General features: G+C 45.7%; 1 protein-coding gene across 9 annotated transcripts in view; it reads right to left on the bottom strand.

The window, feature by feature from the left end:
* Nucleotides 1-22352, bottom strand: part of PDE8B (phosphodiesterase 8B) — a 239340-nt gene that overhangs the window by 76693 nt on the left and 140295 nt on the right. For all 9 annotated transcript variants that reach the window (XM_035014694.1, XM_035014695.1, XM_035014696.1 and 6 more), the window contains 6 exons: nucleotides 22267-22326; nucleotides 19679-19736; nucleotides 13061-13149; nucleotides 7093-7171; nucleotides 3490-3630; nucleotides 1852-1940 (listed from right to left, as the gene is read on the bottom strand). In XM_035014694.1, the coding sequence (XP_034870585.1) occupies nucleotides 1852-1940; nucleotides 3490-3630; nucleotides 7093-7171; nucleotides 13061-13149; nucleotides 19679-19736; nucleotides 22267-22326 (516 nt within the window). The remainder of the gene's footprint in view (nucleotides 1-1851; nucleotides 1941-3489; nucleotides 3631-7092; nucleotides 7172-13060; nucleotides 13150-19678; nucleotides 19737-22266; nucleotides 22327-22352) is intronic.

Below are 22352 nucleotides of genomic sequence, written 5' to 3'. Positions count from 1 at the left end.
ATCTTCAGTGATAGGATGAAATGCTACTCCAGACAAAATTGGTTTTAATTCCACTGACACTAATAATTTTACAGCTGATACAAAAAGCAGAAGACTCATTTGGACAATGACCAAATTACATGGCCGTTGTGTTTACATTAATATTCCATATTCTTTCACAGCATGGTCATCACAATGATGCCATTTTTCAGGCAGAGAAAACTCGTCTTAATTCAAGGTTATGGACAGAATCCCCAGACAGCCTACAGTCTAGCTCATGACCACAAGGGAGACCAGAAAGAGACTATAGCTGCCTCAGCCCGGCACAAAAATCAGTTCAAGGTAGATTTTTCTACTGACAGTGGAACCAGGAATTCCAGGGGGCTATGTGAGATTTTATAGGAATAGGAAAGAATCTCTTGTCTCTCTTCCTTTGATTCAACTTTCTCTAGAAGACCCTGAAGAGAGCATAGAAAATACCGGTTATTCTGTAATGAGCTTCACTAATCGGGAAGAGGAGAGATTTACCTACTTTTCATAAGAATTTCCTGATAGTATACTGCCTACACCTCGGGGAAAAATAGCACTGCGTCTAGACAAAAGAACTCTCTTATCTGTAAAATCAGAAAGATCAGAAAAACTCATTCTGACAGAAATTCCAAGCAATAGGGTCTCTTCGTCTTTGGTTACCTAAGAATTCTGGTCTCACACACACACACACACACACACACACACACACACTCCATCTTAGCTCAAGTTCTCTGAAAAGACGGTCTAAGGATGATAATACCACCAATGTGACAGCCATCATGGCCTCTGAGCACGGACCGCTGGTGGAAATGGCCATGCCAAGGGGGCCGGGAGGCCTCTCTCTGTGCTCATAACCCTTGTCAGGCCTGCCAGGGCCCCACCACCCAGAGGGAAGCTAAATGCCAGGAAATACAAGACAGTGGTCTCTGAACTGAGGGGTAACAATTTCAAAACTTACCAAACAAGTAAAATTGGAGAGGAAATGACTTCCAGGCATTTTGCTCACTTTACAGAATGTTTTGTTTTCTAACCACCCAACAATTTGAAAGGAACTCAGGTAGTCCTAAGAGTCACAGGCAGGACTTTCCACTTCCGGTTACTGGCCTGAAAAACTCATACCTCTTCTTCCAAAACATCACAGGACAGCATGTGTCTGTTGTAAACTGTGCTATGAAACTAGTGTTGACCTTCAGGCCAGTTTACTAAAGGCTCCTCAGTGACATACTGTTTGGGGACCCTCTTTGCCTTTGTAAACCCTCTCACAAAATTGAACTGGGAGAAGGAAAAGAGATTACGTATTTACCTTCTTGAATAGTCTTCTCTGATAATCTGAGATTAAATGAAATCAGATCACCTCAGGTTCTAATCAAACACACCTTTCTCTGTGTAACCATGACCTCCAGGGCTCTCTCGGCCTTGGGGAACAAGCCCAGAGCCAGCCCGGAGAGAACCACTACAGAGCCAGTGCCTCAAGGAGAGAAGCCTGGCTCCCAGGGCAGGGTTGAGGCCAGTGAGTCCCGTCGTTTTGTTGTTATTTTGACAGGGGAAGGCCTAAACACAGCTCCTTCAAGGGGTAGTGGGGATAATGGAACCACAGATGATCAGGCGAAGGTGGGCAGCTGGGGAGATGCTTTGGAAAGCCCATCAACGGGAGCAGAGAGGGGGAGGGAAAGCCACGTCTGGGGGCTGTTGCCAGCCATGTGGAATCGTCCACGATATATGCTATGCACAGCCCTAACCCACCGTATCTGGGGGCCTAACGCTTACACTGGCATTTCAATATGCAAACCCAGTGCCCACATGAGCCCTTCAACTAAAAGAGATCAAGAAGTTCACTCTCACCCTCCTTGGCCAATCACCGGGGTGATCTTCACGTGCTGTTGGATGCTGTCCCCGGATTTCCGTCTCGCATAGTAAACCCCCTGCCACTCCTACATAGACAAAGAGAGCTCTTAAAATCCTTCCATCGAAGCTTATGGCTGCTTCTACAGAGGGTCTCGTCAAGCTGAGCAATACCATCCCACTAAATACTGCTCTATCACTGTACCCATTGTGATGCTTACTACTCAAGACTGCGGTCACCATGCACCAAGTCCCCAAAGGCCAACGTGTCCACCTCCAGGCTGGCCTTCCCAGGGTCCAAGGACAGCTGATGAGTAGGTGGAGTTGCCACGCTCAGCCTGTGGGTGTAGCAGCCCCAGGTCAAGGGATTCTTACAGGGTCTTCCCTAAAATCTTCACAGCAACCTCTGAGCTCGATAATATCATCCTTAGTTTATAGACAGGTAAGCCGAGGCTCAGAGAGTCTAATTTGCCCGCATGAGGAAGTGGAGAATGTGGTTCTAAATTCTTGTCTCTTAATTCTCCTTGAAACCTGTCCTCCCCTACTCTCCTATGGGCATCCTACCAAGACTTCTCTGGCATTAGTCTGGCTCCTGGCAGTTTCCATGGATCGAGCAAAGAGGAGTATGAACATTCTGGCTGCCTCTGGACCCTGGGGAGCCAGCAGGGATGAAGAGCCTGTGCCCTCAAGGGGGATCCTGTGGCACCTCCACAAGTTCTGGGAGGGAGGGAATAAACAAGAACCAAATTTTCTCGACAGCCTTTTCTTGCCGCCCCCCCAGCCCTAAGAGCGGCTAACTGGTGTGCATTCTGGGGTCGCCAGGTGCATGGTAGTACTCTCCTGGCCGATTTTTTTTTTTTTTTTTTTAGAGTACTTGATAATGTCCTGATTCCATTTCAGGCTTGCTGTCCCTATTTTTAAGAAATTGATGTTGCCTATCATATAAACCCAAACTTATTTTATTCGTAAAAAGTGATCCCTAATGAAAAAAATACAGTGCTTATCTAACTACTTCACATCAGAGAAAGCAAGATCAAAGAAGTCGTACGAGCAAGCATTCTGAGTGCCTAAAAGAAAATGCACAGGGAGCCCCCACCGTGGGAGCCGCACCCTTCGTCTGCAGGGGAGGGCTTGAGGAAAGGAGCCTGTTGCACTCACAGCCTTGCCTTCAGCTGCTGGACAAATGGACATGACAGGGAGAACCAAGCTGTAGGTCTCTACCCAGCTATGATGCAGACAGGGAACAGAGAAAGGAAAACTGACGAAGAACTGGGCCCATATGTAAATACTGGTATTACAAACTTCAAGTCCCCCGAACACTGGGCACACTAACAACACGACAGCTATATGGGGGAACTCTGCTCAGAGCCAGGAATGAGACTGCAGCAATGACAGGTGGGATATCTTCACCCCAAGGATAAACTCTCCTGTTGCAAACTCAGATTCCACAGCATCATAAGGAGCACATTCATTTGGTATCCAAAATTAACCCAACAATGGACTCATTTTGCAAATACAAGAGATCTTTCACTCAATTATCCTGTTAGGAAAGGAGCTCATCTTAAAGACATGACATAGAGCTCGCAGGGGGGAAAAAAAAAAGCATCGGGGAGGGGTTTGCAGATCTCTTTCACTGACCTTGCCCTTCTTGATGCAGGTGTTGATGGTGTCGAGAAGGTCGGCCCGGTTCTTATCACTTTTGGGCAGCTCGGCGAGCTCTTTCCCCAGCAGCTCGCCTTTGTGGTAGCCCATCATCCTTTCAAAGGCTGGGTTGACGTACTGTGAACAGGAGGTGGTTATAGGTCAGTGCGGGTAAGGCTGGGTGCCCCCAGGAAGGCTTGCTGGCACACAGAGGGACACACTGGACTATCAAGTAAGAAGTTCCCTGGATGAGCACTCTCTGATGTGGGTGCAACTGGTCCTCATCACTACGCCCCCCAGAGCAGCTGCCTCACTCCTGAGCAGCTACGTATTCATTCAGCACGTCAGCACCCTGGTTCCCTCTGGGACACTGGAAGAAATTCCTTAGCAGACCAAGAGCAAGAAGCCCTCATCTAGCAGAGCCAGCTTCGTGTGGGCCTTATTCATCTTCAGTGAAATGAAGTTTTTTATGAAATAAAAAACTCAAAAAATAAAAATGAGTTAGAACAAAAGTTACTTAGTTCAACAGGTTGTGGGTTTATTTTAGTCACACCTCTGCAAGGCCGAGATTTGCTCTCTCATGCCTCCTAATTGCCACTGTCTACTAACCAACACTATGGCTTGGGGCCACTTCCCAGCTCATCTGAACAATAAATCTAATTAAATAGTTTGGGCAGAAAGCAGCCCTTTCAGCGCTGGGCACACATGGGCGTGAGACGAGGCACCCTTAGCACATTCCGATGTCAGCAGACTAACAGGTTTCTTTCCAAAATTCTGCCCGGGGCCCTGGAATTCAGAGCTCTTTCCTTGCCTGACTCCCAACTCCCAACTCCAGGCTCCAATTTCTTCTCAAAGAATAATCACCGGATGAGAAGCTGAATGAGGGGAACGAGACAAAGAACATGGGGAAAATGGGACCATATGGCCTCTAGGTCATGGATTTCTTTGGGCATCATGCACATCCACCTGCTGCTTCAGACACATTCTTGCAAACCGTAATCATGGTCACTTCTGCACTCCACTCCAAGGACAGCAGTAAGGAGCCCGGTGATGCAGGGACACTCGGGGAGCTAGTCCCTTGAGAACAAAGCTTTACTGACACCATGAAATCCAGGAGCTGGAGTGGCTGGGAGGTTGCTTTGGAGCCTTAGCAGGCAGCCTTGTAGGAGTGATTGATAGAAGAGGAGGGGTGGTGACATTGTCTTCATGCCTTCTTCTCCCATCACCTACATGTGGTGGGCACCACCCTTCTGGGGCTGGGCAGCATGGCCTCTCACCTCGGGGCCTCTGCCCACATGCTCTCCACTTACAATGCCCTTGCCCATCTCCATGCCTTGCCAAGTCTGATTTGTCCCTCCCCTCCTCTAGCAAGCCATCCTTGACCCCCTGCCTAGTCTGAGCTGGTACCACTTCTACAAGCTCCCACTCTCTCCTGTGCAGGCTTCCACTGACTTCTCATGCCCAATCCCAGTTTTTATTTATCTCTCTCCCCGACTAGACGTAAAAATCCTCAAGGGCAAGCCTACTTTGGATTTATCCCTGGATACTCAGAGCTGTTTAGTAAGTACGTGATGTATGTACTGTTTTACTCGTTGGCTAAATCCTCATACCTTTTCCTGTCTGTTTAGTCTACCCTCGCTATTAAATTGAAAACATAGGGGGAGTCAGGGCTCTTTGCTCATGATAGGGTTGCTGTAACCTCAGAACACAGCAGGTCCTCTAGGACCTTGACTCTGGAGCCAATGAGCTCAAGTGCAAATCCTGGCTCTGCCAATTACCAGCTCCGTGACTGTGGGCAAGTAACTTGTCTTCTCTGGTTCTCAGTTTCCTCATCTGTAAAATGGCTGCAACAGTAGTGCCTGGTTCATAAAATGGTTTTAAGAAAGAAATAAGAATATCTACAATACTGAGTGAGGACTGTGCCTGGCACATGGTCAGCTTCGTGTAAACATCGTCAAGTAAATAGTTTAGATGGAGGGATGAATAGGTAAGATTGTTCCTGAAGTTAAGTGCTACCCCCTAGGCACACACTCTTCAGGGGCCGTGCCCTGAGAAGGACTCTGGTATGGAGCAAGAACGTTCGTGAAATATCCTGTCCAGGAGGACTCCTCTTGAAATCCATAACCCGGATGTCATTTTACTTCCTCTTACACAGAACACCCTCTCTTCAACTTCTTTCTCCTTGCTTTTGAGTTTTATATTCAGATCACCTATGTAGATTTTAAAGGGGGTAGTCCCTTTCTTCCTGTTCACCGTAAAGGTGGGGAGGGGATGGCACCACCACAGTACCTCCCCCAGAGACACAGGGTTTCTGACCACTTTAGAATGCTCGCTATGGATTGACGGGCTCTGTTCCCTGTTCAAGGAGTCATCAGTTAGACTACCAACGGGGAAGGCAGCGAGAGCAGGGAGCCCCTTCCACTCGTCATGGAAATCACAACCTGGCTGCCCACTGTCAGAGGTGGGTGCAAAGCAAACGTGTTTCATGAATGGAATTCATCGGTCCTGTCTGGATGTAAGTGAGGGGAATGCGAGATGTGTACTCGGTTGGTAGCAAACACGTCTGGTTTCTCTGCCGTCCAGGATACAGATCTGTGTGCAGGTGGGCAGTAACAGGTAGCAACATGAAGAAGCTTCCAGACCCACTTCACGGAACAGCCAGAAAATTCTATAAAGACAGTCCAACAGGGAACCAGGAAGGCAGGTTCTGCAGTCAGAAAGACATGGCTATGTATTTTGGTTCCAATACTTCCTACTGGGGCTTTCCTTGAGTAAATTCCTTGACCTTGCTGGGCCTCAGTTTCCCCATCTGTATTATGGGGCACTCTCTTTCACGGAGTTACTGAATGGAAGGGAGGTAACGTTATGGACCTGTTTATGACGGGGCCTAGGCAGGGCAGGCTGCTGCTGTTACTGGTTGGGTACGAGAGCAGGGTTTGTCTGTGTGCAGTGGGGGGGCCTCTGTCGTGGGGCACGGCCTTTGGTTTCTATGGAGGACCGGAACTGCTCCAGGTGTAAACTCAGTGCCATTACGCAAACCAACTGCAGGCAGGCTGCTATCTACCGATGGTAAAGTCTACATTTCAGAATATTGTTTAAGTGTAAATGTCTTACCTTCCAACGAATATAGTAAGATGACTTTACTGCAGTAAAGGTTTGTCTACTATACCCGTTTTCTTCAGAAGATAACTTTACCATACAAGACAGCTCTATGATTATAATACCAACTGTAGGCAAATAAATGAGTACCTCTGAAATATTTCATTCCCATAGGCACCCCCCCTTATAAGTAAGCATTTACTCTATAATTCTGATATACTTCTGTGTCATGTAAATGCTGTCCTTACAAATGGTCAAAGAATTTCACCTATCTTGGTCAAAGAAATCACAGGTTCTAATCTAACTAATTTTTTACTCTTATTGGATATCTAATTCTTAAACTAAGTCCATCAGTTGTTTTTTTTTTAACATACTTTGATGCTTCTTTCTCCAAAGAAAATATACAAAAATCTAAGGCTTATTGCAAAGTCCCTTGAAAAAGGATGGCTCAAACTTGAAAGGTTCTATTTAGACATCTCCAGATAAAAAGTGTCTCCATACCTGAATCACATGGTCATCGCTTGTAATTTCTATGGCTTCGTGACAGTGGTCTAATGCTGTAAACACTGAATTACAGGCCCTGTAAGTTGCAAAAGATTGACTTTAGTGCAGCTATAAAACCATTAGCATTTCATGTGTTAATTTACCCAAGTGAACAGTTGCCCCAAATTCATTAAAACCATGCCCTTTTGGAAGGAAAATAAACACCCTAGCCTTTCAAACTAAACTAGTTAGTTTGAATAAACAACAGCATATATTTCTGTGACTAAAACACAAAGAACTATAATCCCGCCAACTCTTCATGTATCATGGAATGAATCACCTAGGTGCCAAATGAAACCTTAATACTGACAAAAGAGAACCAAGTTTCAGGAGACCATCTTCTAAGTCTCCTGAGTCTATGTTAACACTGTTCTGTTTCATTCCTAGTGTGGTCATGGAAAAGTCAAGACCCCAGCAATCAGGAGAACTCAATTAAGCCCAAATTGAATCTGAGGTATTCTGTCTGTCCTTTTGCAACAGACACAGAAACATTTTTTCCTCCTTTCTTACTTTCATCATCTCTGATAAACAAGCCTTTATATGGTACTTTGCTTTCAACCCCACCCACTGGCATGATGGAAGGTAGATATGGCAGAATTCCCCTTGCCTGGTTAATCACACGCCCTCCAGGTAGGCACTTTTCTTGGTGACCCTTCTTGTCCGAGTGGAAAATTCTACATCATTTCAACCTCTAGTTTCTTGGTTAGAATTTTAAGTACCTTCTAATCTAGTGCAACTCCAAATACAGCAAGTTATTTACTACCTAACACAGAAAGTATGTAGCTAGTTACTAGAGCTTTGTTATTTGTACAGGCTGTTTAAAGAATCCCAGTGAGGGCTTTCCTACCCATTACAAAAACAAAAACAAAAAAACCAAAAACACAGGTTTACTTTTGATGCTGCTTCTTATAAAACATATCTTAAGATGTTATTCATTTTTTCCACTCATAAAGGCATCTAACTTTGCCATCCTGTTTTAAACTACTGACAAGGGAGAGGGCAGAAAAAAACTGAGTCAAGTCTGTATTTTGCCAGTTATGGGACCCTGAGCAACTTTTTATCCTGGCTGGTCCCCAGCTTCCTCGTCTACAAAATGAGAATAACAACACCCATTTTACAGGTTGCTGTAAACATCAAAAGAGTTTATGTGAGGCATTTCTCAAAGTGCTTCGGATACTGTAAGAATTCAGCATATAGTCCTTAGTATTATTTGTAAGCTCCCAGGGCAGTATTTCCTTACTCTCTAACCCTTTCAACGGCCAGTGGTAAAAAGAAAAGTGAACCATAACCTATCTTTTCTCATGAGTATCCCTGAAATATCTAATCAAAAACTGTATTCAATATTAGCAAGGTAATCCGCAGGAGGAGTACAAGATCTTAGTCTCTTGAAGGGTACGGTTCCCGTAGCTGCCGGGATGAAGGTACCAGTGTGGGCAGGTAACTAAGTAATCAACGATGGGGTGAGCCGAGCACAAGGTAAGTCTAACTCCTCTGAGATCCCTGATAGATGCAACAGGTTTCCTTATTTCAATAGCTTCAGTCTAACTAACTTGAACCATGAACTGTCTTAATACCGTCACTGCATTTGTAAACAAGATCATTTAATATTAGAAAAAGAATAAAAGAGGTTTTAAAATTCTTACCAAAGTCACTACTACACTACCTTTCACGAAGAGGCAAGCAAGAGCTAGTCCCATCAGTAGTATTTTCTAGGCACGTGGGTCCAGAACCCGGCCTGGCAGCACAGGAAAGGGTATCCTGATCTCCAGGGGTCCCATGTGGAAACGCACACTCTGTGTGGACTAATCCTTACATTTGAGAGCTGGATAATTAAGCAATAACACACTTTATCAAGTGATAAATTCCTCTCCTGCCCATTTTCTGAAAGTGCCTGTACGTCTCACCTAAGCATTTAAACGGGTCCTTCAGCCTATTAGTGTTTTTGTCAATTCGAGAGCTGCCCTGATGTAAGACCTTAGCTCCAGCTGCCGAAATTTATCTATGCAATATTCACTGTGTGATGATCCACAAAGCATAAAACCTTCCGTGTAATGCCCGACAGAACAAGACAAATTCGTACCAACCGTCGAGGGAGGAGAACATGAGCAGGGCCAGCAGGCTGTTCTCTCCCAGTGACAGGCTGCATGGCACTGTTCAGACCTAGGCTTTAAACCAATTTGGTTGATGGTTCTATTTAAATAAACCTGCGGCAAAATGAGGTAATCAATTTAAATCATGCTCCTAGAGTTTGGAAATTTAATTGCTTGTATTAATTATTAATAGTCTTCATGCAGAAGAGCCTTAGCTGTATTCATTTTATGTTCTCAGGAACTATGTAACTGTGCCTCGGATCTATTTTTGTATCTTTCAGCTTGAGAAGTTGCAAAATCGGAAACAGCTCAAAGGCAAGGTAAACTCGATGTGGAAACCCATGAAGTGCAGGCCATGGAACCACGACCCCTCACCTTCGTAAGGGCCCTTGAAAGTCCCAACGGACACGGCAAATATTACAGGGGCCCTGGTGTGACGTCTACAAAGAACATCGTGCTGTGACGGGGTGCCGAGTGTCTCCAAACAAACAGCAGGATGCCTGGATCCTCCCCCACACTGCCACTGATATACTGGGTAGCTGTGATCCTGTCAAGAGTCTCCCTGGCTCTCAGTGTTTTCCTCTGTCCCAATATTGGGGCTGGGATGGTCGGGTGGCATTATCCCTGCCACCAGGGTCCATGCCAGGAAAAGGCGCTCTAGAAATGTCTACGGATAATGAGAAGGGTAGCATTCCGTGGAATACAAAGTTTTGTCCCTCAGACACTTAGATTCTCTTGCTGAAACTTAGGACTGCTACAGTCTTAAGACTAGGAGTAAACTAAACCTGATGATTTGAGTCTACGTCCTGGCTAACAGATATCAAACTGATATGAAATAACAGCTGGTCCGCGTTAGTATCAACCGATCAGTTTAAGTTCCCAGTAAGTAGCTAAATCTTATCTGCATTTTGGTTAACACAGCCCTTTTCATGATAAAGAGAGAAAACATTAGTAGAGGTAAGTGGTCATAATTTACTCCATATTTCCCCAGACAGTCCCCATTTCATGATTAATATAGTAATTCATCCAGCACACATAAGATTTTCTTCTCTTTAGAAGTTATTCTTTATCATGGAATTTTAAAATTCAGTATTTGCTTGAGCACATGATCCTTCTTTTGTCTTGGTTAAATTTCGTTACCACAAACCAAGACCTGGACAAAAGTTTCTACCTTCAACATTTGACATCACCCTTGTGGTACAGCCTGTCCTTGAAGAATGCTGGTAATGTCACATATTTAGCTGCAGCTGGGGGAGGAATTGCAAAGAAAAGTATTATATAATTAGACTATAATTATTCTGGCATTGTATAATAAAGAGCCTCATTTTCCCCATCGGCAGCAAGTGACAGAGTGGCCTGCCTGACTCTGAGATGCAGGTGGGTTCTTTAGATGTCCTCGGATGCGGAAGGAGCTGGGGAGATCACGGAATGGGTCATTACCCCCCGACTGAGGGGCCCAGATAGAGGGTATGCAGGAAGGGTCAAACCAGGCCCACATACCCTTCTCCAAAAAAGGGAAGGAAGCTAGAGATGCTTGAGGCAGAACCAGCCAAAAAGCAATGGAAGAAACTGACTGCTTAGTCCTTCTCTGGCCTTCTGTGAAGAACTCTTGCTTTCCTCTCCCCACCATGGGGCTGTTCTCATGCTGGCTGCTCGTGCCTGGGAAGAGAGACTCTTTACCAGCCAACCTGAAGCTGCTGTGGAAAGGGATCCGCACACGGGGCAAAGCCAGCCTCCTGGCCCCACTGCCTGCCTGGGTCAAGTCCACTCACCAACTGCACATTGATTTCTATTACTAACTTGAGCCTTTTCATTATGACCTCTCCAACCAGCTCCAGTCAGTGAAGGGTGAGAAGTTCTAAGATCTGCATCGTGCTATGTACTTAGAAGCTTGCCAAGTTCTGAACCTGATGAGACCTTTGTAAGTGGTCAGTGCCCTGGCTCTAAGCAAATTTCATCAGCACAATAACGGGAAGCCCTTTCTTTTAACCCTCACACTGGCTGAGAACGTTTATTTCGGATCGCCAGACCTGCCTTTGCCCTGTGTAGACAAGGCACCTTCTGACTTCCTACACATGCCATCACATGCGAGGTTGCTGAAGAGAATTCAAAATGCAGTTACTTAAAATGCCATGAGGGAATTACCTACCAACGCAGTAAGGGGACTGCTGTTCATTTCTGTTGTAGATAATACACAGCTGAAGAATTAAAACAAAATGAAACCCCTGTTTTTCTAATTCTATTTTGAAAACATCTAAAAGTACAATCTTTTTATCCCCAATGAAAAACAGTAGAGACCCCAAGGAATAAAAAGAATGTACAATAAACAGAAATTGCTGAAGTAAAGGCAATGAGTTTTCTCAAAAAATTTTATGAAGTTCTCTGAAGCTGATAAATACAAAGATACAAAGAAACCAAGGGCTTTAAACTTATATATTCAAAACTCCTTAGCAATATTCCTCACTATACACTGTTAAAATACCTGAATTTCCACTAGTTTGACTTTTTAAAAAAATACTTTCCCACCTAAGAAAGTGACTATTTATCCCCATACTGTTTTTTTTTTTTAAGATTTTATTTATTTATTTGAGAGAGAAAGAAAGAGAGAGCACAAGCAGGGGAGGTAAGGGCAGAGGGCAAAGTAAAAGCAGACTCCCCGCCGAGCAGGGAGCCTGATGCAGGGCTCAATCCCAGGACCCTGAGATCATGATCTGAGCAGAGGGCAGAGAATTTAACTGATTGAGCCATCCAGACATCCCTCCCGACACTCTTTCTTAAAGCTCTCTGTCCACCAAAAAGTTACTTCCCTAATCAGGGTAAACCCCCAAAAACCTGCCTTTGTGGGTTTACGTCAATCCATTTTACTTCCAAGGATGTCAGAAAGAAATTAAGTTTATAAATGGTTTTGTCCTCTTTGAATGCAAATTAAGTAATCAAGATAAGCATAGTCCTTACACTGAGATGCTATCTTATTTTTCACTGAGCCTGAAACCATCATGACCTCTGGGTTGGCCAGAGAGAGAAGCCGTGCCAAGGACGTTCTGGTATCCAACAGCCTGGAGCTGCTAAGGACGGCAGCGCCCCTCGCACCCCCCGCCCCCAGGCTATAGGTTGGCAAGAGCCTCCTCTCTGCCCTTCTCTCTCTACTCGAGGGGGACAGGTTGAAGAAATCGGGGTCTGGGAATGTGGTAGAGTGGAGCCTGTGCAAAACCAGGGATGAGCTAGGGCCCTCATATCCCGAGACGTCCCCAAAGCAGAACATCCCGCCAACAGCTAGACATCTACAGAGAATCCCAGCTCAGAGGTGAGCTTCATGAAAAGCCTGCTTTTAAAGCACTATATGCCTGTAAAGAGATGTAAGATTTCTTGAACATATGTCCTTGCATACTGAAGTCACAGACTTCCTGAAACTGCTATCATGGTTACAGAGCAGTTCTCATGGCTAGCATAATAAATATACCCATTGGTTTGCCCCTATTCATAACAATCCAAGCAGGCATTTATAAGTGTTAAAGTATTAGATAGAAAGTAATCCTCAAAGGCTACTCTTAACCTCAATTTAAGTATATGAAAATCATACAGTATTTTTCCTCAAATCTAATTTTAAAACTGCCGTACATAGTGGAAAATATTGTCAAAACAAGAAATGATTTTTCATTTATTTCATTTAAGCAGAAGGCTCCCCGTTTAGAATCTGCTGTTTACCAGCTACCATCACCTACTTAACAGTTTAGAAACCCCTGGGATTCAGCTAGGAACCCGTGAACAGCGGCCTCATGACAAAAACATCTGTACAACACTGTTAACCTCGCACTCCTTCTTATTTTGTTACATACCGTAATTTGAACTGAGAGCGAACTTCCCCGTGTTCTATTTGAATCAGTTCGTTATAGCAAGCAATTATGCTGCTATTCTCCATAAATCTCTGAAAAGAAAACAAAAATAATATGTAAGACATACAGTTACTTCTTAAAGAGTCAAATGAACTTAGTTTTTCCCACGCCAGGTAACTCTGTTACATAAGACAACTTGAGAAGTTGAAATGAGCTGAGATGAAAAAAAAAATAGTCAAGCTGTTTGAAACCCTTGTTTAAATGTATGAGAAACAACAGACCAGATTTTACTGTATATGTAACTCCCTTGATGACAAAGGTGGGGAAAAACTTCATTAAGAATACTCACAGGAAGATAAACACACAAGGGCACAGACTACCTCCCCAGGCTTGTGAATTACTGAAACATGTTTGCTTCACATTGCGCTAAGGCTTTTAAATCCAACACTGGACATGTTCAGTGTGTGCGTGGTATGAATGACCCTTTTCAAGAGAAGAGACCCGTCTTTGCTTACTTCCTCATCTTCTGACTTCATCCTCCTCCTCTCACTCTCTCTCACTCACTCACTCACACACACACACACACACACACACTCTTCCATGCATCTAGTGTGGATGGTTTCTACTTTGCGGAATACTTCTGGCTTCCCACTATCCCAGGGGGGAAGCTGGTAAGGGGTAAGCAAAGGGGGGAAGCCATGAACACACACAGAAGAGAAATACTTTCTCTTTTTATTGCAAAGCAAAGCTAAACATGGTTAGGTTAAGGCTCAACTTCTGGATGGGTGAAGATTATATAACAGCGTGTAGCCAAGCTCTGAGCATTGTTAGTGGATGCTTTGTAAGATACTAAAAAGGATCTGTGATAAAAATAAGTTTCAAAAATGTTGAAATAAACACAGTTGGGCAGGTTTCTTTTTTTAAGACACAAACTTAAGTAGTTAACTTTTGTTGTCTGTTTTTAATTATAAAAGTTACACACATTAATTTAAGATATATAAATTCAGGGGATGCCTGGGTGGCTCAGTCGGTTAAGCGTCTGCCTTTGGCTCAGGTCATGATCTCAGGGTCCTGGGATCGAGCCCCGAATCAGGCTTCCCTCTCCCTCTGCCCCTTCCCCGCCCCAGCTCATTCTCTGTCTCAAATGAATAAAATCTTTAAAAAAAAATGTATAAATTCAGAAAAATATAAAGAAAAAAGCCCTCAAGTCACTGATCATGTCAAAAGCTACAGATACCATTACATTTGGTTTATTTTCCTTTGGCTCCAAAGCCTTTATGTACGTATATATGTACTATATTGATTACAGTATATAAAATCTGTATACAAAGTCAGTATACAAAATCATACTATATTTTCACTTTCATTCTTAATTACTTAGTTTTTATTTTTCTTTAGCTCTAAGAACTAAACACCGTAGTATTTAGCGAACAACAGCTTTCTAAAAGTGACAGTTCCTAAAACACTGGAGCACTGGGGTGTTCACAGCTGACACTTAATGCAGGTTTTTGTAGTCCAAAGGCAGACTCTACTACCTCTCCTTGGAGGATTTCCTAGGCTATAGTTAACTGGTATCACTGAAATAATGCGAGTGAATCAAAAGTAGTGGCCTTCCAACTTCAGCATGCTAAGAATCACCAGGCATTCTGCTAGATTTCTGGGTCTGCATTCGGACATTTAAAGCTGTTTCTTTACGGCAGACCTTCTCAGAGCGCTCGCTCTGCTCATGGGCCATACTGCTAGCGCGCCCTGGGTATCACCAGGGGTGGCAAGAGTAAGAACAGAGTCCTCCCTCATTTCCCAAGCTGATTTGACCCCAGACGCCTTTTTCCTGGAACACCTATCAAGAGATTTTGGAACACTAGTGCTCCATGGTACAGTCTGGGAACTACTTTACTGGACCCAACGGGGAGTGTGGAGGTCAATAACATACTGTTGCGTCTTCACTTTGTCATGACTAGGAGCTCTGGCAAGCTCTTTAGTTATTTTGAGCCTGTTTCCTCCTCTGCAAAAATGGCGAAAATATTAAATCTCTTGAGTGTAGATGAGGATTAAGCAAATCCCCTCAAATGGAGCTTGACCAACGGTCCGTCTTATCACTCCACTTTCTCCTCCGGAGGAAGCCTCCCCAGGGAGAAGCTGTGTCCAACCTACATAGCCCTGGCAGGCCTGGCCCACTGTATTTCAGAGTAAGCACTCCATGCACACCTGGCGAGGAAGTGTCCCATCCAATGGATAAAGGGACACAACCAAGGTTCACAGAGATGCCGCTGCGATCGTCCTTTGCGAAGTAAGACACTGGTTTGTAAAAGGCTCGCAGCGGACTGAGCCCCGTGCGGTCGGCCGCTTACACACAGCTACCGAAGCTTCAAGGAGAAGCTGCTGTGAAATATCGGATGGCACATTGTGTTCCTGGATCCCCATGCACGGACCCAGACTGCTGCACTGGCCAATCGGCTAGCAGCACAGGGCTGAGTTTCACAGATGATTTAATGCAGTCAAAACAGCCCAGAGATGACCAACAATCTCAAGGAAGGCAAGAAGAGTGGGCATATTTGGAAGGGTGCTTGGGGAGAAAGCTGCCAAAGACAAGAGTTTACCCAAAAAAGGAGACTAGCCACCTGGAGAGCTGCTTGAGCTGATTCTGAGCCACAGTAACTCAGGAGGGAAAGGCTCAGTAGGCGCAGTGTGCTTCTCACAGAAGAGCTCGAGCTCTCTGGGGGCACCCTGACCTAGCTGGCAAACAGCCTTGATCAGACCCAGGGCTAAAGATTACTGGGTGGTCCCTGACAGGTACCATTTTTCATGCTCCCAGGAAGGGTGTTATCCAAGGGGCTGCCTGCAAAAAGCAGCACCATATCCTGACAAAGGCAAATGAAACCTACTAGAGCTGCCATTACAAGAGGTGACCGACAGGCTCCAAGAGAAATAAAAAGAAAACAGTGGATTTTACCTCCTCAATTTGCTTAGTGGCATTTGCACCCAAAGAGGGCCAGGTGTCTCTCCTGGTAGTAAATGTGTCATCTCAGCCCTCCAGCCAAGACAGCAATCTCTAAACCAGTCAGAGGTAGGATCAATGAACTAAAAGGCGAATTCCAGGACAGTTAACAGCATCCACGTGGCTCCTCATTGACAGAAACTACAGGGTGTCAGGCCATTCTCTCAGCTCCCAGAGAATTGAGGAAAACCCCCGCATCCTCATACTCCCAGAGATCCTGCCTCACAGGTGAAGAACAATGTTGGGGTGGGGGTCGACATTTAACCTCACATCTAGGAAACCTGTGAATAATTTTACATTATTTCTCAGCAAATGGAGTTGTAAGAGTTGGTCTCAGCCACATGGCTTGACAATTTTTCTTTTCCAATTCTCCGTTCCAGAACTCAGAGGCATTGTCTTAGGCATTCTCATTAAGACACAGCACCTAAGAACAGCATTCAGAACCAAATGCCAGCCTTTGAGAAAGGAGATGGACAAAACTGTCAGGAGAGTAAGTGACCCTGCTAAAGAGAAACGTTCGTTTCCATTACACATGTGAACGGCGATGCTACCTTTAATATTCTACCTTGCACGGCGACTTCCACGCTGAAGCATACCAAACCACAAAACCACCACATTATACACGCAATTCCTGCTCCTCTGCGGTCTAGGACAAGGATTTTTTTTTTTTTTTTAAACCCAGGATAGCAAAATAGCATTATGGATTTGGGTTCAACGTGTTTGGAGTCCTCTGGGCCTCATGGATCGGGATGTCCATTTCTCTCCCCAGGTTCAGAAGTTTTCAGCCATTATTGCTTTAAATGTATTTTCTTTACTTCTTTTTCTTCTTCTATAATACCTATAATGTTTTATAGGTATTTTTATAGGTATTTTTATATTATAGGTATTTTTTTTTTCCATTGTGTCCCACAATCACCATAGGCTTTCTTCACTCTTCCTCATTTTTTTCTTTTTACTTGTCTATAATGGAGTAATTTCCAATGTCCTATCCTCCAGGTTATGGATTCTTTCTTTTACATGGTCAAGTCTACTTTTGAAACCCTCTACTGAATTCTTCATTTCTTGTGTTTTTCAATTCTAGGATTTTTTTCTTTTTCTTTTTTTTTGACGGCTATTTCCTTGTCAAACTTCTCATTTTGTTCGTCCAACTGTTTTCCTAATTTCGTTAGTTGTTTGGGCTTTCTTGCAGTTTTACTCAACTTCCTTCAGAGGATTATTCTGAATTCTTTGCCAATTCATAGATCTCCATTTCTTTAAAGTCCGTTATTGGGGCTTTATTAGTTTCCTTCGGTGTTTCATATTGACCTGATTTTTCCCTGACTCATGTTGGTATCTGTGCATCTGGGTAACTGGGCTCATCTTGTAGACTTTGTAGGTTTGCTTTGGCAGACACAGTTCTTCATCAGCTCAGTTTGGGTTTCTGAGTGTGATTTCTGGGAATGACCTTGGGCAGGTGGAGCATGCTATTATGGCCTCTTTCAGGTCAAGGGGGATAGGGGTGTGTGCTACTGGCTAAGAACAACTGGACAGGACTGACAACTTGGTTCCCTACCCAAGTGAAGCTCTAGGATGGGTTCTACAGTTGACTGAAGTTTCTGGTCAGGCTTCCTAGATGGTCAGAACTGGGGACTATATTCAGTAGTAGATAAGCCTAGGAACTAGCCTTCCAGCCCTGGCAGGGCAGCAGGATGGGACCCAAGGTCTGCAGAGCTCATTTTTTAGCAACCCAAATTAGGCCAGAGTGTGCACTGAATTTCCTGGTCAGGTGAAGCCCCCAGTTCTGCTCTATACTCTCGGTTCAAGTACCCCTGTATGTAGGGCTGCCGAGTGGGCTCTGCAGCTTCCTGTAAGCTCTAGTTCGGTTCGCTGGCTGGACAGGCTAAATAAAGGCTGTGTTCAGTGATGAGTGAGGCTATGAATGACATTTCCTGCCTCAACACAGTGGCAGAAGCATCTCCAAAGCTAGAAGAACTCTTTGTCTTAACTTAAGCAGATCTGCTTGGCAAGTTCCCTGACGGAATAGGGCCACTGGCTTAGTTATGCAAACGGTCAGCTCTGGCCTGCCTCTCCGCTCAACTGTTGCTGGGCCGCAGGGCTTCCAGGAGTTATCCCTAGCCATTCTGGGCAGAATGGGCTGGAAGACGCTCTCCAGAGCCAGTGTGGCTGTGTCTCCCCTTCCCTGCCTGGGCAAGAAGGGGAGGGGTCACTCCAGGCTACTCTCAATTTTCTCAACAGGCTCTGCAGGTTGGGAGAGGCCGGGAGCTACCCTCAGCCTTGGCTATGAATTAATCCCTCTGCCTGTGCCAAGTGTGTGGCACAGAAACTCTCCGGGCCGGGTATGGCCTTGACTCTGGGGACCATCAGCTCTGCACGCCCCCCTCTTGGCTCGTGAGCCACTGGGCTGTATTGCTTCCAGGAGCTGGTGCCAGCCCCTCGGGTCAGACAGGGCCTAAGACACCCTCCAGAGCTGCCGGGGCTGTGATTCCATTCCTTGCCCAAGCAAACCAGTTACAGGGCCAGCAGAACTCCTCAGTTGAGGATCCAAATCAGGTAGATCTGCACTCCGCAGTTCCCTGGTCAGAGCGCGCCTGTGACATGGTTCTGCAGATGAGCAAAACCACTGCTTGGGGAGACTGCCGCGGCACTGCAGGAATGAACCTGGTCTGCCAGCATCCACATGCTCCTTGTTGCCGGCTCACCCTCTTCTCAGTGGGGGCGGGTGGGGGGGTGGTGTCAGATTCCCAGTGGGTGAGCCACGCACACTCCCCTGCAATCCCCGTGGTGCGAGATCAGAGTAGGGGCTCCCACAAAGCAACCCAGTGTGCTAGGGTGGGGAGCTCGCTGTCACCACTGAGGTCCCTTTCCACTAGACGAGGAGGGGAGACCTCTCTGCATGGAGCCACAGTGGCGGGGGGAGAGGCCGTGCGGGTCAGTGTGGAACTGCTTCCCTCACCCTGCTAACACAGTCTGCCTGATCTCTGTGAGGCAGGGGGTGCATCAGCCTCACCTCCACGTTCAACGATTCTCTCAGCAGTGAGGAGTGAAACCAGGAACAACCCATGTCTCGGTCTTGGAGACACCACCCCTGGAGTCCTCCATCTTGAGCTTCATATTGAACGTCAGTGTTACTCCTACAGTTGTCACTCAAAGACCTTGTTGTTGCTGACATTTACGGTTTAAACCAGGAGTTCACAGATACGAAAGCCGTCATGGGCCTATCCCTGGCGTCTAAGCCCTGACGAGGCCCTGACGAACACAAAACCCTGGGTGCCATTTGGTGGACTTAACCGTATCTAACACTCACATATGTATGATGAATCTCACAGACGGGGCTCATTTAAGTGAGGCTGCTTTGGGACTACGGAATTTTGACCTGGTATAGGAAGATGTGTTTTTAGGTCATTACAATCCTGTAACTAGGATGCATGAAGTTATGAAGGAAAAAGCTTGACTAGCCGTTGCTTGTTACCCTCCTGTGAGAACAGTTATTTCCTTTCCCTCACGGTCCTGGAGCTCAACTCTCTAAAGCTGCTCTGCAGCTCCATGGCTGTGCTATTACTCAAGAGTCACCGGTGAGGTGTCCAGCCTGCGGAGAGCTGCTGAGTCTCCTCCTACATACATACCCTGTTGAAGCCTGCATGCAGGAGAGGGAGGACCGAGGCCTCTTCACGGTCACCCGATCTGCAGCAAAGCAGAAAATGCAGTCACTCAGCAGATACAAACCAGGGTTCCTCACACTGAAACATGGAGAGAGAACAATGAGGCAAGCATGGCGTTTGCTCTACCAGTGGCTTCCTGACCAGCATGTGCCCACGGGATGCACCTGCCTTCCAGGACCCCCATCTGCCTTCCAGATGCAAAAAAAAAGGAACATAAACAGTAGAGAAAACTCCAGCAGTGTGCCCGAAAGCATCACCACAGGTCCACATGAGTGGCCATCTCCAAAGCTGGGCTGCTCTTGAAAGTTGCAACAAATGGATGGGACAAGGTTGGTCCAATGCTCATCCCAGACACCGCTGTCCCCAAACCTTCTGGAAGCACAACTCCCACCCCAAGACCTGGCTAGGTCCAACTCTCAGTGTGAGGAAGACCCCTGGCACTACAGACTACAGCACCCCATAGCCAAATGCAGAAAAAGGGTCATCAGGAATGTCATGTTAGAAAGGAATAAGAGAAAAAAAAATGGATTATCGTCCCTCATTTCACAGGAAGGTTTCCTACACTGAGCCTACAGCTGGGTCTCAGAACTTCATTTGGGTACAATGTTTGCTCATCATAAAGACATGCTACATTTCTGCTTCCATCATTATAAGAGAGAAAGGGCATCCCTGAGATAGCCAGCAAGTAACATGGAGTATATACCTTGGAAAACAGAGAAGGAAAATGGAATAAAAGATATTAGGTGGAGGAGCGGGTGACCAGGGAGGGAAATCCTGGGGCTTGTTTGTGGCTTTCCCCATAGCTCACGCCTTCCCTACAGGGAAAAGCAGTCCTCCTTGCTTTTTCTACTCAGGAACTCCACATTCAACCTTCTTCGACTGATAAATGAGGAGGGACACAAAAAGAGTCCGAAGGTGTTAATAACATTCTATTTCATAAGCTGGGTTCCACAAACTCAGCATTCATTTTATTATTGTTCTGTATCTATATAAAATATTTTATTTTAAAAACAGTGGGGGAAAGGGTGGAAAATAACAAGCCATAGCAAGTCCTTATTTGTCAAAGATTTGTAAGCATTTCCGCTACATGCCTAATGTAAAAAAAAATTGTATTTCCCTTTTGGGTTCGTGGAATGAGCCAGCCTTGGGGAGTATGGTGTGTGGCCCGGTATACTCCTGGAATCCATGCACAAGACTCAGAACACTCTAGTAACCCCTCCCAGTGCCCTCAAGACAAAATACAAGGGGGTGATGAAGGCTAAATATACCTTGGTCCCCCTCACTCATTCCACTTGAGACCCCAAGTCCCACCAGGATAATGAGATCAGGAAGCAATGGGAATGATTTCTTTCCTTTCCTTGGACTTGGCCATGGTAGGAATGAAGTGAAGCAACACAGTTCTTAAAAACAGACTCAAGGAATAATAGGTAAGAAGAGTCTTTGGTTGGGGTAAAACTCTGTAGCCACGATTTCTTCCTGTACCAATAAGCAGTATTTCAAATCTCCCCTGGGCCAGGCTTGCCTGGGGGAGACCTCAACTCTCCTGTCTCCGTTGCTGGCTTGTCGCAGAATCTGTGCCAGCTCCCATAATGGGGCCAAGTCCAGTAGGGCTCTAGGCCCTCATCAAAGGCCTTCTTCTCTCCAAAGCGAAGGATGGCTACTAAATGAATACAACCATTTTCGGGCGCCTGGGTGGCTCAGTTGGTTGGGCGACTGCCTTCGGCTCAGGTCATGATCCCGGAGTCCTGGGATCGAGTCCCACGTCGGGCTCCCTGCTCAGCGGGGGGTCTGCTTCTCCCTCTGACCCTCTTCCCTCTCATGTTCTCTGTCTCTCATTCTCTCTCTTTCTCAAATAAATAAATAAAATCTTAAAAAAAAAATAAATGAATGAATACAACAACTTTGATTCCAACGACTATAGCTTGTACCAGCAGCGTGTGTTCCTTTTCGGTCTCTCGTTCTAAGGGGTGGCCATTTCAGACAACAAACCCAGCAGAGCAGCTTCTCATCCCACTGTCTCGTACCTATAGCCCAATCCCCCTTCTGTTGCCTTCCAGCATGGGCATACATCCTACTGTCCTGCTTCTAGACACAGAGCAGTCCTGACCCCAACTATACAATCCTTTCCTTCCAGCGTATTTACTGCTTCTTTGTGCTCATACTGTAATTTGTTTCTTCTTCAGTGAAGAACAAGAAGTCTGCTACCTCTTTTCTTCAAAGAAAAAAGATGAGCGGGAACAAATTTCTCCCCAGACATCTCCCTCAGATCTTCTGTTCATTTCTAGCACGCAACGAGCACCCCTTTTCTCCTCCTGTGTACTAGTGTGGGTTAACAGCAGTTAAGGATGACAGAGAGAAACCTAAATATATCCAGAAGCTCGCAACACAAAGGACACCCCCACAGAGCAAGATCTAAAGTTGGTGTTGTGGGGCCAAGGGCATGCCCACTGCTCTGCTGGCTCACAGACTGGATTCCATCAGACACATGTTTCAGAATGAACAGTACCACCGCCAACTGGGGATGGGAGTCGGGGGGCGGGGGAGGAGCTTACGCTTGTGAAACCACCGCAAGGATCACTGTGTGCTCGGAAGGATTTGTGGCCCGGATCGACCTGCAACGAGAGAGCTCCAAGTCAAA

The sequence above is a fragment of the Mirounga leonina genome, unplaced genomic scaffold (genome assembly GCF_011800145.1).
Source record: "Mirounga leonina isolate KUSES-001 unplaced genomic scaffold, KU_Mleo_1.0 Mir_168, whole genome shotgun sequence".
NCBI lineage: Eukaryota > Metazoa > Chordata > Mammalia > Carnivora > Phocidae > Mirounga > Mirounga leonina.
The sequence above is the reverse complement of the archived record's forward strand: the minus strand, read 5'-3'. Positions and strand labels throughout refer to the sequence as shown.